Below are 21,822 nucleotides of genomic sequence, written 5' to 3'. Positions count from 1 at the left end.
AAATCTCCATGCTTTTATTATTTGATGGAAAAGATATTAAACATACTTTTTTACTTATTACAGAACATAAAGACACATAGTAGTCTTCTCTACCTTGTTGAGATTTTATCCAAAATTAAATGTTATTTTAGGTTCAAAGTTCATCATCTCATATTATCAGCATTAACTCCTATGTCATCAATGACATAATTAATGATTATACATTTACAGTCATTTCATTATAACCACCTCAGCTATAAGTAGCTTTAAACACCTTAGGCCAGTAGTTCTGATCCATTTATTACTGAGATCATCTTGCACAGATAGTGAATATATTACTAAGTTTATATAAGTTTTTATTGTGTGGGTTTGATATTCTTTATATTGAGATATTTTGTATTGTCAGGACTTCAGTATTTTTGTAATCTGAGTTATTTTAGGTAAGTACTTCCCTTACCAAAAAAGCACTGTTTTGTAAAGAGCTTGTGAAATATAATCTAACATCCTTTCTCAGTTTCCTCTGGCAGTTATCAGTCCTGTGCCCATCCTTTCCATGAAGGCATTCTCCATAATGCTGTCTTCTCTGTTTTATGTTTTCCATGAGTTGGAAACCTCGCCTGACTGTAAAGTTCTCTGACTACACCATCATACTATAATACAGACAGAGGCAGTTTTATTTCTTCCGTTCTGATCTTGATGCCTGCTTTCCACGCTTTTTTCACCTGCTAGAACACCTAGCACCACGTTGCCTAGAACTGATGAGAGTGGACTTGTCTGCTTCTTTCTCACGTAGGGAAAAGCACTGAGTATTTATTTTACTATTTGAAGTAGGATATCTTCTCAGATGGCTTTTATCAGATTAAACAGTTTCTTTTTTATTCCTGATTTAATGAGATTTTTTAAAGTTATAAGTGGTGTTTCATCAAACAGCCTTTTCTGTTTAAAATGATCACATGGTTTTACCTCTTTATTCTATTAATAAAATACTGAATTTATTTTCAAATATCAAACCAACCTCGATCATGATGTATTACCCCCTTAATGTATTTCTTTCTGGATTTGATTTACTTATAAGTGTTGAAGATGTTTGTATCTGTATTCATAAGTGATATTGGTATATAGGTTTCTTTTTTGTAATTCTTTGTCTGGTTTTGAAACTGTTTCCTCCTTTTCTATTTTCTGAAAGAATTTGTGTAGAATTTGTATTGTTTTCTCCTTAAATGCTTAATACAGTTCTCCAGTGAAGCCATCTGGGCCTGTAGGTTTTTTTCATAGGAAGTTTATAACTACAAATTTAATTTGTTTAATAGAGGGCTATTCAGATAATCTTTTTTTTTTTTTCTGGATTGAGCTTTGATTCTTTGATTCTTTCTTAGGTATTTGTCTGTTCATCTAAATTACCTAATTTGTCAGAATAAAGCTGTATATGATATTCTCTGTCTAGTTAAAGTCTATACGACCTATAAGTGATAACCTCTTTTTCTTACTGATGATTTGTGTTCTCTTATCTTTTTACAATCAGTTTAGTCATGGGTTTACCAATTTCATAATCTTTTTAAAGAAACATCTTTGGGCTTTATTAATTTTATCTACTGTTTGTCTTTCTATTTCCCTGATTTCTGATTTTAGATTTTTTAATTTCCTTCTTATTTTGAATTTTTTTGCCTTTTATTGTTTGTTTTTTGGAGACCATATACCATTGATTTTTAGACCCCTCCTATCCTCTAAATTTAAAGTTGTAAACTTCTCTTGAACTTTAATTTTCATATGGCATGCTTTTATCTTCATTCATTTTGAAATATTTTTTATTTCCTTTGTGATTTCTTCGATTCATTTAAAAAATTTTCTGATTATTTGCGGTATTTCTAGATATCTTACTGATTTCTTTTTTCTTGCTTATCACTTTTTTATTGAAATATAGTTGATTTGTGATATTGATTTCTGATTTAATTCTGTTATCATCAGGAAACATACTCTGTATGATTTCAGTCCTTTTGAATTTATTAAGTATTATGGTCTAGTATGTGGTCTGTCTTGGTGAATGAACCATGTATGCTTGATAAAAACTTGTAATCCTCAGTTGTTTAGTATCATGTTTGTAAATATCTGTTAAGTCAAAGTGTAGTGATGTGTTCAGATTTCATGTGCCTCTACTGATATTTTGATAGTGGTTCTATCACTTGCTGAAAGATAGGAGTTACAATTTTCCATGATTGTGGACTTGCTTTTATCTCCCTTCCATTCTGTTGATTCTTGACTCTTCAGTTTTGAAGCTATGTAACTAATTGTGCTGAGGCTCTTTTCTGTAAGTATTTATCATTTTTATGCCTTCTGATGAACTGACCCTTTTGTCATTATGAGATATCCTTCTTTGGCTTTGTTAATACTTATTATCATGCATTATTTTATCTGATAATAAATTACTCCAATCTTTTTATTCTTAATGTTTACAGAAGATGTATCTTCTTTTGTCCATTTACTTTCAGTTCCTCTGTGTCTTTAGTTTTTAAATGCATTTCTTGTAGAGAGTATAGAGTTGGGTTTTGCCTTTGTCTGTTCCCATAATGTCTGCCTTTGAATTGGAGTGTTTAGTCTGTTAACATAATACAGTTATCAATAAGGTTTTATTTAGGTGTATAGTTTTATTGTTTTTTGTTTGCTCCCTTTGTTTTCTTATTTCCTCTTTTCCTCCTTTTCTGCCACCTTTTGGATTGATTGTCATTTTTTTGAATTTCACTTAAATTTATTTCTTAAATCTATGTCTATATCTCTTTGTGATTTTTTTCCCCATTGTTCTTCTGTGGATATGTGCATTCTTAACTTCCCACAGTCTTTTAGAGTTAATATTGTACCGTGTCATGTAAATATAGAAACTTTGCATTAATTGAAGTATATTTACATCTACTTGCATGGGGTATCCGTTTTTTATTTTAAAATTTCCATGTTGGTTCTTTTTTACATTTTGAATCATTCTGTTGAGATTTCCTGTTATTTATGATGGGCATTTTTTTCTTTATCTCATTGAGGTTCTTGCCTGATAACTGTAGAGTGGATCATTTCAGAATTGGCAACTATTGATTGTCTTTTCCCTTTAGAATTGATAACATCTCCTCAGTTCAGTTCAGTCACTCAGTCGTGTCTGAACCCCATGGACTGCAGCCCACCAGGCTTCCCTGTCCTTCACCAGCTCCCAGAGCTTGCTCAAACTCAAGTCCATCGAGTTGGTGATGCCATCCAACCGTCTCCTAGCTTTTTGTTATTTAGTCATTTTAATATATCCTAGACAATGTAAACATTATGTTTTGTAGACTCAGTATTTTTATATATTGCTCCTATAAACATGTTGACCATTTCTTTAGCAGATAAGTAGCTTGTTGAGACTCAGATTGTACACTTTCAGATCTGCAGTTGGCCATGTTGAAGATCTCAGTTCTTTAAGCCTTAGTTGCAAGCCACTTGTTTGCTTTGCACACACATGGTTGAATCAGCTGAAGACTAGTGCTGAGTTCACACGTGGAAAAATAGGCTTGTTTCTTCTGTGGCTGTCTCCTCTCTGAAGTTCCCCCCTTACTCTCAGCAACCCTGGTTGAACCACGGCCCCTTCCCATGTTCCTTTGACCTGAAAGACCTGAAAGGTTTGGTTTGATTTTCTCTCAGCATTTTAGCCACCTAGGCTTGCCACTACCATGACTAGTCACTGTCATTGCAGAGGCACAAAAAAAGGAAAACTCACTCCCTTCTGATTGTTATATATTTCCACACTCCTCTAAAACTACTTGCTTTTTTTTTTCCATCTCCAGAAGCCTCCAGTAGGTTTTTTGTTTTGTTTTTGGTATCTTTCCACAATTATATATAGGAGGATCTGTAGTTAGGCACTCACTCCTTCATACTGTGTAGAAAACTTGCCCTTCCTTCTTGAAATCTCCTGTCTATTTATTTTCACTATATTCCAGGATCTCTTCTTACTTCTCTGCCCAGTGGCAAAGAATAACCAAAAGCTCACTGGAGTCAAATGCACCTAGAAAATCCCAGCTTTTCCACTTGATGGCTTTGGATAACCTTAACTTGACTTTAGTTTCCCTGTCTATAAATTACTTTAAATTCCACATCAGTAAGTTAGAGATTCTCTTAATTCTTAGAGGAAGGAACAATTGAGTTTTCAGTGGCATGGTTACCTGTGAAACCCAAAGCACAGTATCCAGCACGTGACATCTACTAAATTAGTACTGAAGTGAAAGTGAAAGTGAAGTCGCTCAGTCGTGTCCGACTCTTTGCGACCCCATGGACTGTAGCCTACTAGGCTTCTCTGTCCATGGGATTTTCCAGGCAAGAATACTGGAGTGGGTTACCATTTCCTTCTCCAGGGGATCTTCCTGACCCAAGGATCAAACCCGGGTCTCTGGCATTGGAGGCAGACGCTTTAACCTCTGAGCCACCAGGGAAGCCTACTCCTCTTAATCCGCCAAGGGCTCCTCTTCTGTATGACATGAAAATGGTATTCCTTACTCTATGAACTGTCCTCTGGGATCTCAGTGACTCATTTGGCTTCATCTTCTCTCTTAAAAGCCAAAGACAATCATATTTAGTTAAAATGTGTTAGAAACTACAACTGTGAGGCCCTTAGTCCCTGCTAGAGAGCCCATGTGGGTTTCCCCATAAGTCCTTCCAACTTGTGTCCAAAACTGAGCTCAGTATTTCCTCCCTCCATCCCTAAATCAGCCAATTGCTTATGCATTTACACATTCAGTTGATAATGCCACCAAGTCATTAAAGGAGGAAAAAAATCTGAGTGTACCCTTCCATCTTTCCATTCCGTATTTCTCCCATCTGATTCCCAAGTCCTCTGTTCTTTCCCAGCGTCTCTACCTCTTCTCCTCATCTCTGTTCCTGCTGCCTCTGATTGGTTCAGGCACTCACCACTTTGCATCCTACTATGTCCTCTTGCCTTTAGTCTAATATATCCAGTCTGCTGTCCCAGCATGATTTTTCCCAAATTCAAATCTTTAACCACGTTTTGTTTTGTTTTTTCCCATTGCTTAAAACCCATCGTTGGTTTCCCAGTCCCTTCAGGATATATTCCTGTCTCCTTAGCAGCCTGCACAAAGTATATCTGCTTTGTCTCTCTTCCACATCGGCAGCCACCACATACTCTGTTAAACTCCTTACAGTTCCCCAAATGTGTAACCTTCCCCAGGCTCCTGTGCTTTTGACATACGCTCCCCCCAGTCTCACACCCTCCCTCCCAGCACATACACTTAGCTTTTAACCTATTTTAACCTTTGAAAATTCAGTTCGCGCAATACCTTTTGTTTTTTAATCCTGTAAGTATAATTTGGATGTCTCTCCCATGTTCCCTATCAACTTCCCTGGTGGCTCAGACGGTAAAGCGTCTGTGTACAATGTGGGAGACCCAGGTTTGAGCCCTGGGTTGGAAAGATCCCCTGGAGAAGGAAATGGCAATCCACTCCAGTACTATTGCCTGGAGAATCCTGTGGACAGAGGAGCCTGGTAGGCTACAGTCTATGGGGTCACAAAGAGTCAGACATGACTGAGCGGCCCGTGTTCCCTGGCTCTCAGAGCTCTGATACCACCACAGCTTATCTGTTGTCACTAGATTGTGAGCTCCCTGAGGGCACACTGTATGTGTGCATACACACAAACACTGTCTCTTCTATCTTGTTTCATTTTCATCCTTTATTTCCGAAAGGAGAGCCAAGGGATTGTGGGGCAGAAGGCTTAGAGAGAAAACACAGAGCCCATGTCTCTGTCAATCCTGTATACATATCTTTATTTTTATCAGCAAATTAAGGCTTGAGATGACATTTAGGAATCTTATGAATAAGGATCCTGTTTAACCTTTTTTCATTGATTTCAATTATTTGTATGAGTCAAAGTCATCCATCTTCCTTGTATGTAATCATGATTGAAGCATATATATATAATATACTTAAAATATAGATTTTGAAAGTTTACTGAGGCCCAGTCATATTTTCACATAAAAACCGTAACTGTGGCCTAGGATCATAACATAACTGATGAGTATACTTCGCTGCTAACTGCTGCTAAGTCGCTTCAGTCGTGTCCGACTCTGTGGGACTCCATAGACGGCAGCCCACCAGGCTCCGCCATCCCTGGAATTCTCCAGTCAAGAACACTGGAGTGGGTTTCCATTTCCTTCTCCAATGCATGAAAGTGAAAAGTGAAAGTGAAGTTGCTCAGTTGTGTCTCTTAGCGACCCCATGGACTGCAGCCTACCAGGCTCCTCCGTCCATGGGATTTTCCAGGCAAGAGTACTGGAGTGGGGTGCCATTGCCTTCTCCGGTATACTTTGCAGTAGAACAGTTTCTCAACCTTAGCACTATTGATGTTTTTGGCTGGATGGTTCTTTGTCATGGGGGACTGTCTGTTGCATTGTGGAGTGTTCAGCAGTGTCTCTGTCCTCTTATTTACTGGATGCTGGAAGCATACCCCTCCCCCACCCCAGCCATGACAATCAGAAGTGTCTCTAAACATTGCCAGGTGTTCTCTGCAGAGCAAAATTGCCCCGGTTGACACTCACTGCCGTCAAACTCTAAATAGAAATCTGATTCACGAAATGCCTAACTGTTCTGCCCTTTGAGAGTCATTAATGTATTTATTATATCCAGTTTGGTCTAAAGCATATGATGTTGGTCCAGTTTTGAAGAATTACTTTTGGTCTTGCCTCATTCTTTCCAGAAACTTTAAAAAATGTGTTCATATTATCTTTGCTTCATAAGTGACATTACCCTTCTCTTCTCCTTTCTCCAGAGGCTCATTTGAGTGTTAAACTTTTTGAAAATATGAGAAAAGTGGGGGAGTTGAAATTTTTCAGTGCTGTGTTCCACATATTTTAAACTTTAAAAATCATTACTGACAGCAGTTATGAGAAGAGCAGACTTCTGTTGGGTTATTATAGTTAAACTGTGTATAGTCTGAATTTGATATAATGTGAAAACTTTTAGTCAAAATGCTTCTCACACCTCAGATTTTTTTGTGTTTGATCTATTTAAATTTTGCCTCTTCTTAATCTTCTTTTCAGGCGATCTATGTTCTTATGGGAAATGCTGTGCAACCCTTGCTGACTTCTGTGGGTGACGCCATTGAGGCTATCATCATCACTATGCATCAAGAAGATTTTTCTGGGTAATGACTTCCAGCCAAAGGTTTTGCTAACCTTCATAGCATTTGTTTTTCATTCCCACCTCTACCTCTACTCTCTACTCTCTAAGTCTCTACCATCTAGACCATCTTGAACCTTGTTCCTCTCGTGATGGAGTTGGCCTCCACCCTTATCCTACTTTATTCGTTGTGCACCATTAACTGATTTTTTTCAGTCTTTATTGTCATCATTTGTCTCCTGTTATTCAGACATGGAACCATTAACATCTGTGGGACTCAGCTTGTTATTAATACTTCAGGACGCTTGGTACCATCTTGTTTTTGCAATTACGTTTTTTTCCTTCCTTCTCACAAATAGCCTGTGCTTGAGCCTGTGGTGTTGGTATGGTATTCCTTGTATAAAATGTCCTGTCGCTATTGCTCTGCTAGTCTGATTCCTACTCTGGCTTTGAGGGGAAGATCCTGCCCAGCCCTCTGCAAAAAAATGATTTTCCTTCTTCAGAGTCTTAGTGCAGTCTAATGTGGTCATATCACTCCTAAACACTCCATAAACACTGGTATTATTCCATAGCTATTTCATATATGAACTGCTTATCCATATCTATGTTTTTGAAAATAAAAATCATAGTTCCTAGCTTAGTGTTTACTGAAATCTTTTTAAGTAAAATGGTTTTGATTTAGTGTATTAAAAAACTGGAGAATTTGAAACAGTTTGCACATGTTCAAAGTGATTTTAAAAAACATACTTTAGAACTAAACATTCATATATTTTGTATGTAGATATATATTCTTCAGTTTATAGTTAATTTTTATTTTTAATTGCCTTGTTTCTTTATATTCATGTTGTTTAATAGAGTACCTACTTTACTGAATTTCTAGCCATTGGTCTATCTGTTTATGGAAAAATTATGTGACTATTGCACTTCTTTTAGTTTTTCAGATCACTTATTTCATTATGAAAGTATCTTTTGAAAGGTGAAAAGGTCAGTCTATTTTTAATAATAATGTGAAGCACAGAATGGTAAAGTGGGTTCTACACAAAAATGCTGTACTATTTGGATATAGGAATATGAGACTACTGATTACCAGCATTTGGAAATACATGAATTTTGTTCAAAAGTGATCTGAAATGTTCCAGTTAGACCAGTCATCATTGCCTCTGCAAAGGAAGCAAAACTGAAGTAATTTTTAAAGGCTTGTTCTAAGAGTCGTTAGATACTTCCTTCAGTAATTGTGTTAATGAGCCACGGCTGGTGCCTGCAGATAACCGATTAGCTATTAAAAGTTGGTTTCCCAAAGAGATATGTTTTTGTTAGTTTGCTTAAATACCAGTGAACCAGATTGGTCCTTTGTCTGATAGGTTGCCCCTAGGAGGACCCTAGGTCCCTTGACGTGGTGGACAAGTGCCTCAGAGGAGGGCAGAGCACACACAGACCCCAGAATGACTGGCGCTGCTTCTCAGGCGTGCATTTGTTTACAGGCCTTCTGCCTTCTGCCTCTATGCGGGCTCTTACTGCAAAGACTCGGACGTTTCTGCTCACCTTTCTGCTGCACTTTATCACTTGAGAACCTCTTACTAAAAACTTTTGACATAGCTGGGAAAACTGAGTTTTAGCAATCGCCAGGCAAGGTTTATATTCCAGTAAATTTAAATCAGGCTTCTAATCCACACTGAAAATTGGTGATAACATATTTCAGAATTTTGTCTAATAGAGCATTTTACTTATGTTGACACATGTTTATGAAACTTGTTTTAGTGAGTTATTTTCCAGTCCTCAAGGAAATCATATCACCTGGCCAGATTAAAATTCTTAAAGCAGTCCTCCAGAGTAGTACCAAAATAATGACAGTGCTTTTGATAAAGCATAAGAAGGTTAGAAAGAGATTTGGTGCCTTCCCCCCTGCCCCCAATATAGCCTTTTAGACTGATAAAATCTGAATAAAGATAGGCCATTATGGTCTGAATCTGGCAAAACCAAACCCCATGTGAAGATTGCCATCACCTACTGAGGCTGTCCCTTTGCTCTGTTCCAAGCAGCACTCCGGCCCGTGATACTGCAAACACCAGTGTTCCACTGGGCCCCTTCCATGGCCCTGCCATAGTTAGGATGCTGTTTCTTACACCCAAAGAAAATCTCTTCCTGCTAGAGCCTAGCCTGTTTTCTCTATTTATATCTGCTTTCTGGAAATGCAAGACCTTCAGTTAGCATTCCACTTATAATAACCATTGTTGTATTTTAAAATAATTAAGTTCACCTCATTCTCTTGCTCTAGGCGTTTGAATCATGTCTGTTGTTCTTCCCTAAACCTTTGCCAATTTCGCCACATCATTCTCAGAATATGATTTATTTTTTGAAAGATACAGCATTATATAGCCAGTGATCTCATTGGCTCTCTAATTAATATCAGGTGATTTCTAATTTTGACATAACTCTTCTTTCCTATAAATATTGCACATTCTTTTCATATATTCTTTAAAGAGCAATTATAGACACTTATGAATTATAAATAGTATTTCATGGAGCATCAGCTGGCATCATCTGTTGATCCAAATTAAAGCCTTTCCAAACATCTTCTGGGAGGAAAAAATTGCATACCATGTGTATTGTTACATAACCAGTTCCACAGTCAGAATTCTACTATTGGACTGATTGGATTAAATAGCACAAGAGCAGAGATATTTTTGCCAAGAATTTGTTTGGGGAAGGCAGTGTTTTCTGTTGCTACCGAGTGTAAAATCCTGTTTCAGTATCTAATATTGATTTATTCACTAACCAGGCAAACCATGTGAGTGGATGGAGAATTGTAAAGCTGGAAGAGTCCTTGAGAGGTCAGAGTGCGTAAGGCATTCTGTGAATCATCCAAGACAGATGGTTGTTGGTTTCATTCTTCATAGTCTTTCAGTAAACAGATTCACAGATTCCTTCAGTCGTCTTCCTAGCATCCTAAATCAGGCTTTAAAATAAGATTTAAATGTTGTATGATGCTTTTTAACTCTTAACAAAAATGAACAATTCCTTTTCTACCATTATGGAAAAAAATTGCTTAGGAGTGAAATGGCAGGCAGAGGGGGAAAGGAAATGTCCAAGAGTGCCTTTTAGTGAACTGGCTGATTTTTTTTTTTTTCTTTTGCAGATCATTACCCAATTCAGGAAAGCCTGATGTTCCCTGTTCTCTCTACATGAAGGAGCTTCAAGGTTTCATTGTCAGAGTTATGAGTGACTACTTTAAACACTTTGAATGCTCGGATTTTGTCTTTGACAACACTGAAGCTATTGCCCAAAGAGCCATTGAACTTTTTATCCGCAACGCCAGTCTCATTAGACCTCTTGGTGAAGGTGGGAAAATGCGACTTGCTGCTGATTTTGCACAGGTAAAAAGGGAAAATATTTCAACTCCAATATTATCCATTTAAATAAAAGACCATCTGTGTATTATTCAGTGTTTTAAAGAATTGAAACATGAAGAAAAGTAAACCTAAACTTAATAGGTAAAAAAGGAAAGAATTTAAAGGTACTTTCGTACAAGATACTTTTTTACTTTAACAAAAGAATCACTCCTCTTTGATAGTTCAGGGTACATCAAGTAGCTCATTCCACAGTAAAGTAGCATTTCCCATTTTTCATAATATGGGACCTTCTGACGATTTTACTATTCTACCACGTCAGTAATGATAAGAATAACTGATTAACCTTGTTGGAAAATAATGAAGAGAATGAAATTTATCCTTCAAAGAGTGGGAAAGGACAGTCTGTTCTCATGTAAAGAGGAGCCCCAACACATGTGTGGTCCTCCAGGGTCAGCTCAGCGTTCCAGGGCAGGTTCTAATTCGTTGACATATACAGAGGTCCAGGTAGATTTTTTGATCCTCGTCTGTTAAATAAGAATACCTTTCTTATGCACGGCCAGCCTTAAAGTCATTCCACACTATCCGATGTGAATGAAGTAGCGTCACATTAAAATAGCAGAATAATAATCAGCTCTTATAGAAAGGTTTTTTTTTTTCTTTGTCCTTTAGACAGACTTTTAAAAAGCCTTATAAATATAGTATCAGAAGCAGATTAGAACTACCTCACACATCTACTTTCATTAAAAAAAAATTAGAAACAAATAATTCATATTTACATAGCATGTCAAAGGTGAACTCATTTTTTAAGCCTTTGAAAGCTGTTAGCCCTCCTGGTCTAAACAGTAATCCAAATGGATTATTCCCAATGGTGTGCCCCATCCTCCCTGTTTATAAAGGTAGACAAGTTGTAATGTCCCTCCTCTTTATTCCTGTGTGTATCTGGGAGCAAGTCGTGGTTCATCATTCCTACTCCCAGGAGAGAATGTGGTGGGCTACTTACACCAGGCAGGGGTTTTAGAGGCTCCTCTGCACCCAGCAGTTACAACAAGGTACATATCCTGATGTTTCAAGAACCAGGCTGTCTGCATGTTAATTGGTCTAGAGTTAGTCATTTTCATCCCCAAATGATATGCCCGAGACCACTAAGTCAGAGTAAGGAGCCTTCCTTTGTGAAATATGCCTTTAGTAACCTCAGCGTGAGAATACTTATAAGTGTCACCTTTGTGTGGCTCCTTTTACCTTTCCCATTTTTGTCAACTTAATTCTTAGGCACCTGTACATTTTGTTGTTACAAGTAAACTGCAGCTTAAAGAGAATTATATGTCGTGTCATACTTGTGGGTATGACAAATTTATTGGGGTTACAGGGGTTACAGGCTGATTATCACATGAAAGCACAGTGATGTACCAAGACCTGCTCGTATTTGTTAAAAACACTGTGAGCTGTACCCCAGTGAGTGTCTGTTCTTCTTTCCCCCTTTCCTCCTTCATTTTATTTTTCTTTCTCTGTCCTCTTCTCTCTCCTGGGCTCCCTCCCCCACTGGTTTATTTGCATTCTGCTCCAGCTGGTTCTTGAGTCACTTTCCTGGAGGCAGCACTTCAAGTCCAATTAGAGTGGCAGCCGAGCAGGAGATGGCCGACATGAGAGTGCTGCGGGAAGAAGGCTTTTTTTTTGTTTGTTTTAATGATATATCCCCTTATGAGTCCCGGGAGCTGGAGAGTGCTATCCTGTGACCCTTGCTATCGCAGCCTGCACCTGCTTAAAATGCCTAGCTTCCAGGGGCAGGATTGAGCTTCTACCTTCCTTGAACCACACATTCAGAATTTTATTTGGCATTTCCTTCTTTCTGAAGACATGTTGCCCATAAATCAGACCTTTTTCCAGGTCCCTTCTCTTAAGATGAATGAAACACATCAGTCGTTATTATATACTAACTTATTATGCACCAAGGCCACCTCTGCTTTCCATCTCTTACTCAGTGTTAGAGTATGTTTTCCAGCCATACAGTGACACTGGTGGCTGCACCCTCTGTGGGCTGACTCCTTCACTCCTGGACAATGTCCCTGCTTCACAACACCCTGCCCCTCACTGTGTGGCTTCTTCCCAGCCCTGCGGGTCGTGGGCAGTGGAATGACAGGCACAGGCACTTTGGAAGTTAGTCGTGGGTATGGCCAATAGCTTTGGCAAATATTATCCAGCTATTGTATCTTCCCCTATATTTTACAAATATTAAAGTGAGTTTGGGGCCTTCATTTCATTTAATGTAGTTTCTTACCACAACTACAATTATGTGATATTCTACCTCAGCTTTTGTACTTGGTTGGAAATATTTTTCTGAGGTAAATCGAAACACTTAGATGGCATTACCCTGACATTTATATTCATGACAGGCATCACCTGGGACTAGAAAGCCTTTTGGCTGCCTCATTACTGAAAGTTCTATCAACTTGTGTTCAAAATTAAACAAAACCATAGCAGCTATTGGAATCAAGAACACACTTATCCTTGATGGGTTTCAAAAAAAGTTCTTTTGATAAAAGTGCCTGCTATTCTGGCATAAATAACAGAAAGAGAAAGAACTCAGAAGAGAGTAGTTTGGGATTACTGATTATTTGTCATCAAGTCCACTTTGCAAAGGCAGATAATGATATATTTTTAAAGATTTATGTAGGAATCCTAACTTCTCCTCACTGGCACCATTACACAGGTGAAAGAGAAAATATTTTCAGGGAGCCATCTGGTGGGTTCATGATGAGGAACGTGCCCAGTACATAGCCCCTTAGGAATCAGGTCATGGGCATGAGGTGGTTTCCTCATGGTAATTAATTCCCTACTGTGACCACATGGTCTCTGGGTTTACACTAATCACACAGCAGTCCTCAAGCACTAGGCTTGTCCAAGCCACTGGGGTTCTGCTGATTCAGAATCTCTCTGGGGACCTGTCCACACTGTCCTTTGAACCACACATTCCCCTCTGCTCCTCAGTTGTGTGTGTTTCCCAGAGAGAAGGATGATGGTTTTTTTAAACATTAACATTTTATTTATTTATTTTTGGCTGTGCTGGGTCTTCGTTGCTGCGCAGACTTTTCTCTAGTTGTGGCGAGTGGGGGCTTCTCTAGTTGCTGTGCTTCTCATTGCGGTGGCTTCTCTTATTTCAGAGCACAGGCTATGCCGCTGTGGGCTCAAAAGTTGTGGCTCCCGGGCTCTAGAGCACAGGTTCAATAGTTGTGGCATGGGCTTAGTTGTTCACTGCATGTGGATTCTTCCCAGATCAGGGATCGAGCCTGTGTCTCCTGTATTGGCACACAAATTCTTAACCACGGAACCACCAGGGAATCCCTAGAGAAGGATGACTTTTGACGTTGGCATTAAATTATTTACTCAGTGGCACTCTGAGCAGTTTCTGTTTATTTCTGGTTCCCTTTAAATATATATTTATATCTCTCTTGCTTTTTGCCTGAAAATTATAAATTTGGGGAAAAATCCCCAAATAATCAAGATTCTAATTCCTGTTGCCTTTTCTTCTGAACAGTGTCAGGGCAGGAATGCCCAGGAGTATCTGAAGATGCCCTGTGGTTAGCCAGATGTCCGCGGTGGGCATGGAGCAGCTCTGTAATTAGTTAACCATGCCTGCTGCTCACTGTTTGTTGCCTCCAAACAGGAGAGCTGGAGAGGGGCAGCTGCAGGTGCCGTTTGTATCCACAGCTAATGGCAGAGTCACGCCTCTAAAAGGAGCACTCCTGCCCTTCAGAAGCATGGCCTTTATTGTCTAGTGGAACTCTGGCAGAAGAAGATGGTCTTTAGTACCCTAGGGGTCCCTGATGGATGAAAAATTTATGTTAAACATATAACATTTTGAAATTGTCATATGGCATAGAAGTCTCCTGCAGTCATCAGAGATGACACAGCCATTCGAGGTCATATTCTCATACTGTAATTTTCTCCTAGCTGTTTTATTTAACATTCAGTCCTGCTCAAGTGCTAAAGCAAAGGTTGTTTGCTGTAATCTTTGAAAATGATAAATCCCACTGGGGTAACAAAAAAAATCGACAAATTTCAGTGTGTAAAAAACCATTATAAATGCACCTCCACAGAGAAACAGACGGGCATAGGTACATGTTAACCACATTTTTACTTTGTACTCACTGTAAAATAAATACCACGTTCTATAGGAAACCAGAAACTCCTATCTAGTGAATAAACTAAATAGGTCCCAAGGAGCAGCCCATCGCCCACTGTCTTCAAGAACATTGGCTTGAAACTGCTCTCTCTTGTAATATTGGAAAGAATCTGACTTTTCTTCATCAGATTTCTCCTTTTATTTACTTATCCTTTTGTGTTTTAGAAAGTTTGCTGACCACGTAAGGTTTCCCTCTAGGACATACAGTACACTCTGTCTTCTGTATGCTGAGAGAGAAATCCACCAGTCACGAGTCACCCTCAAGACCATCTGAAGAAAGGAAGCTGCTTTGTAATTCTCCCCTGACACTCAGTTCACACAGCTGATTTCACACTTGTTTGTTGTTTCTCTTAATAATAATCAATCTGCATGTGCATCTGTGTTTACACACACAGATCTCTCATAAGCTAGATGAGTGAAGATTATATTATTTAAATAAATATTTATCCTCTTCAATAAATTTGAGAACTCCTCAGAGGTAAGACCGTCTAATTCATCTTCTTATCTCCATGTCTAGTTTGGTGCCTGATAATTAGTAGGGAGTAAAAAATGTTTCTCAAATGAGTGAGTACGTCTCCATGGTCTTCTAATGGCAAGAAGATATGAACAGTTTTTCAGAAAGATGGCCAGCAAGACAGATACCCCATTTTTCATTCATATGTTTTTCTTGAAGAAAGATGTTGATTTACCAGGGCGCAGGCTTTTCTCAGAAATTTTCTAAACTATTCTTTACCAGAGCTCTGTTCATAGCAAGTATAGTGAAATGGCTTACCATCTGCCATATATGCAAAAACTTTGCGTATGCACTTGGTAGGTAAAGAACAGGTAACCTAAAACTCCAATTAATGACAACATTTCCAGTCAAAGGAGGAAAATAAAGAGAAGTAGTAGTTGCTGAATTCTTCAGTCAGGAAGCAAATTAATCCACTAACAATTTAAAAGGGGGAAATTTTTTTTTTTTAATGATAGTAATTGCTGACACTTAATAAGCACTTACTGTATGCCGTGCACATAGTGCTTTGTGAAATTATCTATTTTGTTTGCATAATTTTATGACGGGTATTATCTGTGTTTGACAGATGAGGAACTTGAAACGTAAAGAGGTTAAGCCCAGAGCCACACAACTAGTCACTGTAGATCAGAAACTGACACACGTGCGCTGCCTCCAGAGTCAGTGCTTTTAATCATTTTTCACCAGCCCAGTGAAAACTGTCATCATTTCTGTTTAATAGAAAAAGACTTGTGATGTTCACTTAAAGTACAGACACACAGGCAGTCTTGAAAACATTTCTTTTTCTGATTTTTCAATGGAGAAAAAAAATCTAAACCTTCTCCTCATACACAACAAAAGCTGCTTTTCTATTCTTGAAGGAATTATCTTATGACCTTTTTAGTAAATAAATGCAAAAGCTATCTAAGTTCTTGCCTTTTAATAAACTTGACATTCAAAACTGCCTTACAGTGCAGATCCAATTAAGTTTACTTCAAGCTACAACTTTCTGTGATCCAAGTGGGTCCCCAGTTCACTTCAAGATTCTGATATAAAAAGCTATGGGATATCTTTTAATATTTCAGATGGAGTTGGCTGTGGGTCCATTCTGCAGAAGAGTATCTGATTTGGGAAAGTCCTATCGAATGCTGAGGTCATTCAGGTGAGGCATAGTTCTGTTATCACTGTTAATATAACCATACCCTATTAGCAGATAAATCCTTTCCTAGTCATGTTGATCTACACGAAATTGCCATTATTCAACCATTTTGTGGTATACAACAAACAATGGCATTTTCATATGGTTCATCTTGAAAGTTATCCAAACCAGAAATTTATAATGTTATATTCAATAATTTGTGTGTGTGTGTGTGTTGCAGTTCAGTTGCAGTTCACAAGATTGAGCTGTTAAATTTTTTATTATGCTCTTCCTAGGGGAATTTTTTAAATTCTCCATTCTTACAGAAATATATTGAATAATACCAGGCAGTTCATAACTATATAGACATCTTTTTCTGAAAATGTTATTGGTTCATTTATCATTTCCAACCCAGTCTACTTCTAAAAAGGTCATAGGTTGCATGCCATTAAAAAAACAAAAACAAACTATTAGATAGAGCATTTGAAGAACCGAGTTTAGTGTTGAAATGCAGAGAATGACTGTAAATGTAGTAGATACTTTAAGGTAACCATGGCTAATGCAATTGAGCACAAAATTCGGGATTGAGCTTCCTAGAAATCAATTCAAAAAGAAAAATGAGTTAATTCAAACCCATGATCTAAGAATGTATCAATTTAACAGGAAAATCCTTTTCAGTGCTGAATACTTAGGTAGACCTTTTACCAACTCAAATTTTAAGGACCATTGAATAGCTTAATGTCTAGGTCTTAAGTATCAGATTTTAGAAAATAAAAAGATGTTGTGCATATGGCTGTTTATTCAGTAAGCCAGACTTGCCAAACTTTTCACATCATGGCACACATAGAAAATGTATATGTACAAAAAGATGACTAACGCTGAGAGCCAAGGGGATCAACAATAGTTACAACTTGTGACTGAAGCATGCCAGATGGGAAGCCTTGATGTCAGCTATCCATAATATCCTGGAGCGTGATGTTTTTTAATATTTCTTTCTAAAGATAGGTAAGAGAATCCAGGCATGTGGCTTTCTATAAACTGACTGAGTACTAGAAACTAGAATAATCAATAAGTAGTATGTTCTTTAAAAGGTTGCTTCACTCTCTTATGTCACCCAAGATCTTCGTAGAAAATTCAGGTATACTAGCACTTGAAATATAAGAACCTAAGGTTGTTGATTGAAAGGGGAGGGTTATCTTTTACTTTTACTGTGTGTGCTTGGCAAAAATATTTTTAATGCCAACACAAGAGCCTGAACTTGTATTTTTCTCAAATGCCTTATGTGTACAAAGTTGGATTTCAGAAACAGTGATGTCACAAGTGTTTCAGATATCTTCTTTGGATTAGCTCAAACCTTTTATAAGTATTTAAATATTTTGGAAGCCTTTGGGTTTGGCACTACCAGATATGGACAAGTTGAAAGATTAAGAGGCACTGAGCTTACTGATCTTCCAGTCATCTCTATGTACCATTAAAAACAACCTTAATAAAACTCCTATAAAGAGACGGTTGGATGGCATCACCGACTCAATGGACATGAGTTTGAGTAAACTCCAGGAGTTGGTGACAGACGGGGAGGCCTGGCGTGCTGCAGTCCATGGGGTCGCAAAGAGTCGGACACAACTGAGCAACTGAACTGAACTGAAAGTTACTTACTCTGAGTAAGATGGAAACACAGCAGTCCCAGTTGGATGATAAAATGCTGCCCCGAGTCACAGAATCTTAGCATGCTAGAGGACATTAACCAACTAGTTATTTTAAAAGGCATGGGAAAAGCCATGATTTGGAATTTGCTAGTTTAAGATTAGATAAATATTTCTGATAGTCCTGCCTCCCATATTTGGTTGTTTATTCCATGTGCGTGTATAAAAACAGTGCTTATCTTCCCATATGCTAATGCAAGACAACCTTTATCCAGGTACTTGCTGGTTTTTTTGTTTTTGTTTTACTTTTTGGCCCTACTGCGCAGCATGTGGGAACTTAACTCCCCAAGTGGGGATCGAACCTATGCCCCCCTACAATGGAAGTGCAGAGTCTTAACTGCTGGATCAGCAAGAAGTCCCTATCCAAGTGCTTTTAAAGTTGTGTCACAGGATAGAGATACATGTTCTGAGGGTTTCACATAAGAACAGTTCTTTTTTAAGTCACTTAAGATTTTCTGTCAACCCACCCCACTTTCCACATGAGAAAAAGAATCTTTAAAGCAGTGTTTAAAGTTTGAATAGTAACACCTTCTAGTATCGATTTAGGGAATAAAAAATTAATGATTGGTGTATAATTTTTTTAAATCCTGGGTTTTTTATAGCTACCTTCTATCATGAGGCAATGGTCAATCTAGATGTGTTTCAAAACTTCAACTCTGACTGACAGTAAGAGAGATTTTATGTTACCATCTAGCATGTACTTACATGCAAGCACCCTCAAAACCGTGCACACAAACATGCACGCAAACTTGTGCCATGAAACAGAAATTACTCTTCCTTCGTGCGATATTCTCTGGTTTCTTTTGCATTTGGTTATTTTCACCCATTTAATTGGTTTCATGATGCCCTAATGTTTTGCATCCAGTGGTTTCTCACCCTTCTCTCAGGGCCCTCTATTCTTGAACTTGAGCTGCTCCAGTGGTAGGGGCCGAGTTTTGTTCCTTTCTCCATCTGTAAAGATGTGCACCTTGATTTCCTGGAATGCTGGTATGTGAGTTTCCTCCTGCAGATCCCTCAGCTCCCAAGGCATTGGCACAGATATAATCAGAGTAGTTGAATCTTGCCTATGGAGCCTTCTCCATATCTTTAATTCATTGAAAAATTCTAAAAGAGACTTATCTACCAGTGTATTCCTACAGTTGTTGGCTTAAATCTCAACAGTCAGAAAATTAAGATCATGGCATCTGGTCCCATCACTTCATGACAAATAGATGGGGAAACAATGGTAACAGTGACAGACTTTAATTTTGGGAGCTCCAGAATCACCACAGATGGTGACTGCAGCCATGAAATTAGAAGATGCTTGCTCCTTGGCAGAAAAGTTATGACCAACCTAGATTACATACTAAAAAGCAGAGACATTACTTTGCAAACAAAGGTCCATCTAGTCAAAGCTATGGTTTTTCCAGTAGTCATGTAGGGATGTTAGAGTTGGACTATAAAGAAAGCTGAGCACCAAAGAATTGATATTTTTGAACTGTGGTTTGGAGAAGACTCTTTGAGAGTCCCTAGGACTGCAGGGAGATCAAACCAGTCAATCCTCAAGGAAATCAGCCCGGAATATTAATTGGAAGGACTGATGCTAAAGTTGAAGCTCCAATACTTTGGCCACCTGATGCAAAGAACTGACTCATTTGAAAAGACTCTGATGCTGGCAAAGATTGAAGGTGGGAGGAGAAAGGGACGACAGATGCTGAGATGGTTGGATGGCATCTCTGACTTAATGGACATAAGTTTGAGTAAACTCCTGGAATTGGGATGGACAGGGAAGCCTGGCGTGCTGCAGCCCATGGGGTCACAAAGAGTCAGACATGACCGAGCAACTGAACTGAACTGATTCCTACAGATATATGGAACCTACAGAAATCTTTTGGATTGATTCTAGTGCTTTTCTCAGTTGTTTGAGCGGTTTTGGACACCATTTGATAGATTTTAGGATTAAGTAGATCAGGAAATAAAGTGAAAGTAGTATATTCTGGGGTTCAAATCTAGCCCTAGGCTGGAAAGGTTTTAGGACCTGTCTTTGGAGAAGAGAAATGACAGTTCTGCTGCCTCTGCCTGTAAATGTGACTGGGCAAGGCCCTGGCCCTGCCAGTTTCTCTACAGTTGTCCTGAGAGGGGAATTGACTTAGGACAGCAGAGGCCCTTCCTGGAGAGGAGTCAGTCAGTACAGAGTTGTCTTTATTCCAGTAACTCACTTCTAGGCCCTCCTCTTGCTTCCTGCAAAAACTTGTTAAGAAGTCGGTATCTTCTCCAGAATTTAGTCCTGAGCAGTTGCAGTGGCAGGGCCCACTCTTGTTCATCTTCTTGTCTGTGCTATGACAAGGAAAAGGCATCATCTAGTGGTCATTTCCATAATTGATCTGGACTCTTGTTCCTGGACTGAAGGTTCGAAGTCATACCCGAACTAGCTCAGTGGCTATCAGTAGGAAACTGGCTAAAATAGGCCACATTCATTAGATCAAATATATGCAGCCAATTAAAAATTTAAACTGTTAGTTAATGTCCAAGAAAAAGAAAAATACTTCCTGGTGTATCACAAAATGAAAAAACAGGCCACTCACCAGTATATGCAATAGGCATCCCTGATGTTTTAAAAATACTGACCTATGGCTTTGGAGAGGACAAGTCAAGGATGAGCATCAAAATATTACCTTTGGAGAGTAGCATTGTTTCTAGTGGTTTTTTTAAAAGAGATTTCTTAAATTTTTCAAATTTTTTGCTTTGGTTGTTGTATATTTATAGTTAGAAATGTCAACAAATATATTTTAAAATTCCTCTTACAGTATTTCTCCCATTTAAAAATAACAAGTGAGCCTAAAAATAATATAAAATATACTAAAATATTATATAGTAAGGGGTTGGGGGGCAAGAAAGACAGCCAGACAACCAAAGCCCCAGCAGGTTTAGAGGCAGTGGCTACAGGAGGAGCAACAGGCCCAGTGCCAGGGAGGGTGACAGAGCCAGGCGGGCGCCTCCAGCCTGGACCTCAGGTGCAGCCTCCCCTCCCCCCTCCCCAGACACCCTCGCCTTGGCGAGCACCCCCTTCCCCCATCAGGCAGCCATCTGCCTCAGGGTGTTCTCCTTGATGGTGATATTAGTGGACTCTTTAATTAGGCCGGTGAGCTTCTTGCATGCATTTACATTTTCCTGTCTACATTAGAGTTTCTCAGGCAGCAGGAATCTTTTACCCCAGAGAGAAGGCTGCCTCAGAAAGCTGCTGACATTAGGGACTTGCTCCTGGGTATTTGTGTTGTAGCTGCACACAGGACGCGTGAGCCCCCATCCCCGTCCATCCCTCTGCAGCATGGTGGTGTCTCCCATGTGTTCGTGCGGGAGGTTACCTTGCCTCCACCTGGCCAAGGGCCTGTCCATGCAGATCACTAAAGACCCTGCCTTCTAGCAGGGCCCAGCGTCCCCACTCCCCAGGGAACAGCCTGGTCCCTGAATTACATCCACAGCCTGCTCTGCTGAAAGCCTCCTCAGATTTAATGAAAAAGCACTGAGAGCTGTCAGGAGATAGGGGCTATTCTGATGGGTCTGTTAGCATGCCGGGCACTGGAGAAGGGAGACCATCAGTAACTCTACAGAGTGTAGCGTTCACGTCAGCTGTCTTCAGCTGGAGGAGTGGTGAGGGTTCCCCATAGCTACAGTTTACCTCCCTGATCACCTGATGCTTGAGATTCAGAGCTAGGCCTGGCCTGCGTGTCTGTAGACCCGAGGGTGGCCGTCTCCACAGCTTCCAGGATGAGCGCTCCCACCCCCAGGACCCCAGATGGGTTCTGTTCCTTCTTTCCACTTAGGCCACGCTCTGCAGTCACGATTTCCGCACGGTTTCTGGGT

The 21,822-nt window shown here is 39.2% G+C and overlaps 1 protein-coding gene across 1 annotated transcript in view; it reads left to right on the top strand.

Moving 5' to 3' along the window:
- COG5 (component of oligomeric golgi complex 5) overlaps positions 1-21,822 on the top strand; it is a 275,549-nt gene that overhangs the window by 237,918 nt on the left and 15,809 nt on the right. Inside the window, exons 17-19 of the mRNA XM_003585967.6 lie at positions 7,040-7,143; positions 10,255-10,492; positions 16,224-16,300. Coding sequence (XP_003586015.5) covers positions 7,040-7,143; positions 10,255-10,492; positions 16,224-16,300 — 419 coding nt within the window. The remainder of the gene's footprint in view (positions 1-7,039; positions 7,144-10,254; positions 10,493-16,223; positions 16,301-21,822) is intronic.

Source organism: Bos taurus, chromosome 4, assembly GCF_002263795.3.
Source record: "Bos taurus isolate L1 Dominette 01449 registration number 42190680 breed Hereford chromosome 4, ARS-UCD2.0, whole genome shotgun sequence".
NCBI classification, from domain to species: domain Eukaryota; kingdom Metazoa; phylum Chordata; class Mammalia; order Artiodactyla; family Bovidae; genus Bos; species Bos taurus.
This window is presented reverse-complemented; position numbering and strand designations above follow the sequence as displayed.